General features: G+C 40.2%; 1 protein-coding gene across 1 annotated transcript; it reads left to right on the plus strand.

Moving 5' to 3' along the window:
* Positions 1-796: 796 nt before the first annotated feature.
* Positions 797-1,659, plus strand: LOC118022560 (nucleoside diphosphate kinase, mitochondrial-like; the record flags this gene model as incomplete). The annotated part of the gene is made up of 1 exon (XM_035023265.1): positions 797-1,659. A coding segment is annotated over one exon (627 nt), but the record flags the coding sequence as incomplete, so codon positions are not given.
* Positions 1,660-5,872: the final 4,213 nt, after the last annotated feature.

Consider the following 5,872-nt stretch of genomic DNA (forward strand, 5'->3'; position numbering starts at 1 on the left):
GTCCGTAGTATCATCTCACACATCAACTGGAATTTATTCCCCAACTTATTTCCAGGGGATCATGTTACTGATTTCTCTCTCTGCCATGTTCTAAGACGTGGAGTTTCTCTTCAAATTAAAATTTAATTTTCAAGTATTATTTTCCCAAGTGAAAAATCACAAGTATTTTTATCAGTTTTTCAGAGAACCACATGCTGTGCATGTTTAAAACATAAACACACAAAAAAACACACAAATGTTTCGGCTAAACTCATATCTTACAAAATAATTAATAGACAAAACCTAAGCTCTTAGCTCCATATTACAATAACCAAGCTCACTTGGGATCCTCACAAATAATAAAGAAAAATTTCAACCTAAAATTGCTTAGAATAGCTTAACTACATGTAAAATCAATCAGAGAACATACCATCTACCTATTGTTTTATACATTTTTGCCTGAAATAAATCAATGAATGGAGAATATACAATATGGCAGAAATGAAAACTATGCACTGTCACGTATTTTGTCATAACTGGCTTTCCTAGATTTATTATGAAACAGAGTGAATTAAAGGTTCCCTTGACTGGAGATCCAAGAAAGCAGAACATTCTGCTCTCAGAACCCCAGCTGAGTTTGAATAAGAAATCATTCAAGAAGAGATGAAAGGCTTTATTTTCATGCCACCTTTCAACTAGGTCTAAATAAATGTTAAAGATTCTTGCTGTATTTCCTTGCCTTGCAAAATAGAGCATTTCCAAATGATAACTCAGTTATAGCCACTATTTAAAAAATCAAGATTGATCCGCCCTTTCTCCCTCGGGGCTCAGTCGCCCGCGCTCTTTCTGCGCTCAGCCAGCGGCCCGCGGGCCGAGGGTCAAGGGCGGCCTCTTGGGGCGCGCGGCGCTGCGGGGGCTGCTGAGCGGCCCGCGGGCCCCGGGCCCGAGCCTGCTCGCACGCCCGAGCTCGGGAGGGTCCTCCTGGACCCGGGAGCGGACCCTGGTTGCAGTGAAGCCAGATGGGGTGCAGCGGCGGCTTGTTGGGGATGTGATCCCGCGCTTTGAGAGGAGGGGCTTCAAGCTGGTGGGGATGAAGATGCTGCAGGCGCCAGAGAGAGTCCTTGCTGAGCACTACCATGACCTGCAGAGGAAGCCCTTCTACCCAGCCCTCATCAGCTACATGACCTCCGGCCCCGTGGTGGCCATGGTCTGGGAAGGCCCCAACGTGGTCTGCTCCTCAAGGGCCATGGTAGGACACACCAACTCAGCTGAGGCTGCCCCTGGCACCATCAGGGGGGACTTCAGCGTCCACATCAGCAGGAACATCATCCATGCCGGCGACTCCGTGGAGGGGGCCCAGAGGGAGATCCAGCTATGGTTTCAGAGCAGTGAGCTGGTAGACTGGGCAGACGAAGGCCACCAGAGAAGCATCTACCCACCCTGAGCTCTCAGGCTGCCCTCAGCCACCCCAGCAGCCACCCAGGATCAACTACCTCTGTCGTCCAGAACTTGAGCCCACACCCATGGTCTGCCCTTCTGTCCCAGACCACCTCCCTGTCTACCTTCTGCCCCACCCCAGCCCAGAGGGGTTGAGCAACCAACTTTATGTGCCTTTTAGTATCCTAAGCCAGTAAGAAATCGGACCAAATCCTTTCTGTACCAAAGTGCCAGATAACCTTTGCGGCGTCTCCAAACGTGTGTAGTGTAACCTCCCTTCCCCCAAAGGGGGGTGGGACATTAAAATTTGCTGTGTTGTGTAGGGGAGTGGATCGTTTATTACAGTTTCTGCCATCTCTGAGGTAGGACTTTATGCAAAGTTGTAAGAGTTTGGGAGTAGAAATAAAGCTTACTCTCACACACCAAAAAAATAAAAAAATAAAATAAATAAAATAAATAAAATAAAAAATCAAGATTGATATGTATTTGTGTTTTCCTTTCATTTCATGAAACACATTTAAAAGACCGCAAAGAAATGTATATAGAATATGGAACATTTCCAATAATAGAACTCTTCTTTCATTTCATAGAAACTTGACAATAAAGTATTTGTATTTGAACTATGAACATTTTTCACTTTACATTGCTTGCTTCTATTATAAATTTGTGCGTCATGGAAAAAAGTATCATTTCAAGTTTTATATGACTTGAACAATAAAAGTAAGAAACGAAGCAAAGACCTGGAAATATAATGTAAGAAAATCTTGTGGCATCAGAGAGAAGTTTGAACTGTTATGTGTGAGGGGGTCTTTTTGACTCAGCAAGGGGAGGTTTGTGAGAGCAAAAAATAGGAGGGACCTATGGGAAGGTTGCTTCAGCCTCTCCCATAGAACTGTCTTGGGGTGGGGCGCCTGGGTGGCTCAGTCGTTAAGCGTCTGCCTTTGGCTCGGGTCATGATCCCAAGGTCCTGGGATCGAGCTCCGCATCGAGCTCCGCATCGGGATCCCTGCTCGCAGGAAGCCTGCTTCTCCCTCTCCCACTCCCCCTGCTTGTGTTCCCTCTCTCGCTGTGTCTCTCTCTGTCAAATAAATAAATAAAATCTTAAAAAAAAAAAAAAAAAACAACTGTCTTGGGGCAAAAAGTGCCTGCCCCACACCAGTGACGCCTCAGAATTCTGGCACAGGTGTCTTCAAGAATAAAATTAGAACAGCACAAAAGCCCTGTGCTTATAAAAAGCTGACACAGAAAGATGGGGAATAAATTTGGTCAGCCACTTCCCCACACCATCTCCAAACTCCCGGGGTTGGCAGATTGTAAACTACTGTAGGAATTGTCTGTCCTAATGCTGATTCTCCTTGGAAGGTAAAGGGGGAAGCCCATTTCGCTAAGGATTTATTTAATGGAGGCAGTCATTACTAATGGTTTATTGGTGCCTGGGCTTTTCCACTCCTAAAGGAAAATGAACTCACAGGTACAAATAGCAAGACACTTGAGACACACAACTACCGAATCTATTAAAAGCAGAAATATTAAAACGCATTTATCAAATTTGAAGTTGGTCAAACAAAAATAAACTAAAAGAAAAAGGGAAGATATTATCAAGATAAAACAAAGAATGGAAAACATACAAAATAAACAGAATATATGTATGTGTGCGTGTGTGTGTTTATATATACACATATATATAAAATAAAAATACATGGAATTAAGGACTATATGGATACAGATGAGGAATATATAAACTAATTGGAGCATCAGATCATGGAAATTTCTCAGAGAAAGCAATAACAAAGAAATACAAAAGATTAAAGATAAGCTTAGATATAGGGAGACTAGAAGAAAAGGTGCAATATATGGAAAATAAGATTTATTTATTTCAAAAGCAGAAGAAATAAAAATGAAGAGTGATAATTATTTGAGGTAATAATGGATCTAAATTTCCCAGATTCTTTTCTTTCAAAAGAGGTGTTGGGTTCAAAGGACCCTCAGAGTGCTAAAGAGAAATGAGAAAGAAAAACCTACACTCATACTTTATAAGAAATTATACAACCTGAGGGAGTGAGGAGGGCAGAAATATAAAGCATGATAAAGGAGCCTCAGGGTGTAAATGACATCAAAGCCACAAGCAAGGTGTCAGGAATTAGGGCTGATAATTTTGTAAAGAAAAATCATTGAAAATATGCAAATAAGGCCAAGAAACTGCAGGGACATTGTTTATTGAGTTCATTCAAAGATTATTTAATCCTCTAGGGAAGGTACCTTTGTTTGGCTTTCATGGTTAATTAAGGGCTTAGACTCTGGAAGTTACACATTAACTTGTTACTGTTGGCAAGGATGTAAATAATATCCATTAGAAAAGAGAACCTCCAGTTTTTGTTTTTTCTTGCTCTGTTGGGCCTTAACCAGTTCTAACCTTTTAAATGCTCATAAACACCTGGTTACTCAAAATGCTCTTTGAAAAGGCTTTATTCTTTTACTAGTTCAGTCATTAATGAGTTAAATCTTTGGCAAACATGCATTTAATGTTGGTAATAATTTTAACTTGAAGATTTGGCCCCTAGAACCTGGAAGTAGTACTTTGTAAGAAAAGATATTTATAGATATTTAAAGATATTCTGTATGCCCATCCCCTACACACCCCTGAATATTTTCCTTGAAAATAACTATGCTTAAGATCTAAGAATCTCTGACTCTGGAATGAGAATGAAACGTGTTTAGGTCCAGCTGAATGACCCAGGTAGGGTATATTAAGTAATGGCACTAAACCTCAGTTTTCTGAGCTGAAAATGGGACTGATATCCATAACTTCTTCACAAAGTTGTGAAAATTAAATAAAATAATCCATAGAGAGCATTTGCCACAACACATGGCTAACTAAGCACAAAATAGATGTTTGTAACTTTCACTCTTGAAAACTAGCAAGAGAAATATGTAAGTCAGCCTAAAAATCATTTATGTAAAAACATGGTCTTGGAAGGAGACATGTCCTTGGGAGTCAGAGAGAAGACGTGGTTATGGAAATCTCTGTGGTATATTTACACGACTTTTATTGTACCATGCATCCTTCAATACCTAAGGAAAATAATGTTGCATGTGAATTATTTATATTTGAACTTTTTTTTCTTTGGGGGGTGGTAGGAAGGGAGTGACAGAGGGAGAGAAAGAATCTTAAGCAGGCTCCACACTCAGCGTGGAATCCCACATGTGGGGCTCAACTCGGAGCTTGATATCAGGACCCTGAGATCATGACCTGAGCCAAAATCCAGAGTCAGTCACTTAACCCACTGAGCCACCCAGGCGCCCTTATATTTGAACCTTTTTAAATCATTGTTAACTATCTTCCAGGCCAAAAGGAACATGATGTCTGGTATCTTTTTTATTTCCTCCTGGAGTTTAAATGAAATAATTGATGTCTTCTGGCTCTCCCAGAACAGTTTTCTTTTCCTTTTTTTTTTTTTTGCTTACAAATTAGAAAGTTAGGAAATTTAAAGATTTATTCTTTACAATAAAGTGGAAATCAAGTTTTTAGAAAATACAAACAAGGTAGCGGGAGGGGAAGAATGAAGCGGGGGATATCGGAGGGGTAGACGAACCATGAGAGACGATGGACTCTGAAAAACAAACTGAGGGTTCTAGAGGGGAGGGGGATGGGAGGATGGGTTAGCCTGGTGGTGGGTATTGAGGAGGGCACATTCTGCATGGAGCACTGGGTGTTGTGCACAATGAATCATGGAACACTTCATCTAAAACTAATGATGTAATGTATGGGGATTAACATAAGAATAAAAAAAAAAGAAAAAAAAAGAAAATACAAACAAATCAGAATTGTCACTCAAAAAAGAGAAAGAGTTAAAGATTGCATTAGCTATCTGTTAATATATTATCTAGTTATCTATTAATTTATATCATGTAGATATAGGATAGGATAAACAATCAGATAAGACTAAGGGAAAAGTTCCAGTTTACATGTTTTTATTTTCTGAAGAATATTTGAATCCTTCACTTCTCAAATAACACAACTATTGCTTGTCTATTCAGATGGATCTCTGACATTAGCTTAAAATGTATTAAGTCAAGTGTAATTAAAGAGTTGCTAGGGGTACCTGGGTGGCTTAGTCGTTAAGGGTCTCCCTTCAGCTCAGGTCATGATCCCAGGGTCCTGGGATCGAGTCCTGCATTAGGCTCCCTGCTCTGCGGGAAGACTTCTCCCTCTCCCATTCCCCCTGCTGTGTTCCCTCTCTCGCTGTGTCTTTCTCTGTCAAATAAATAAATAAAATCTTTAAAAAAAAAGAGTTGCTAAGTAACTATACTGCTGATACTTCTAATAATGACTTTAATACTAAGGAAACAGTGCAAATGGTTCTGAACAGTGACTATGATATGAAATTACTAAGCAAAAATCATTTTGGGGGGTTTTATTTCAGGATAGATCAGTGTATTTTAGTGGCTAAAAATC

This window comes from Mirounga leonina, unplaced genomic scaffold (genome assembly GCF_011800145.1).
Source record: "Mirounga leonina isolate KUSES-001 unplaced genomic scaffold, KU_Mleo_1.0 Mir_176, whole genome shotgun sequence".
Taxonomy (NCBI): domain Eukaryota; kingdom Metazoa; phylum Chordata; class Mammalia; order Carnivora; family Phocidae; genus Mirounga; species Mirounga leonina.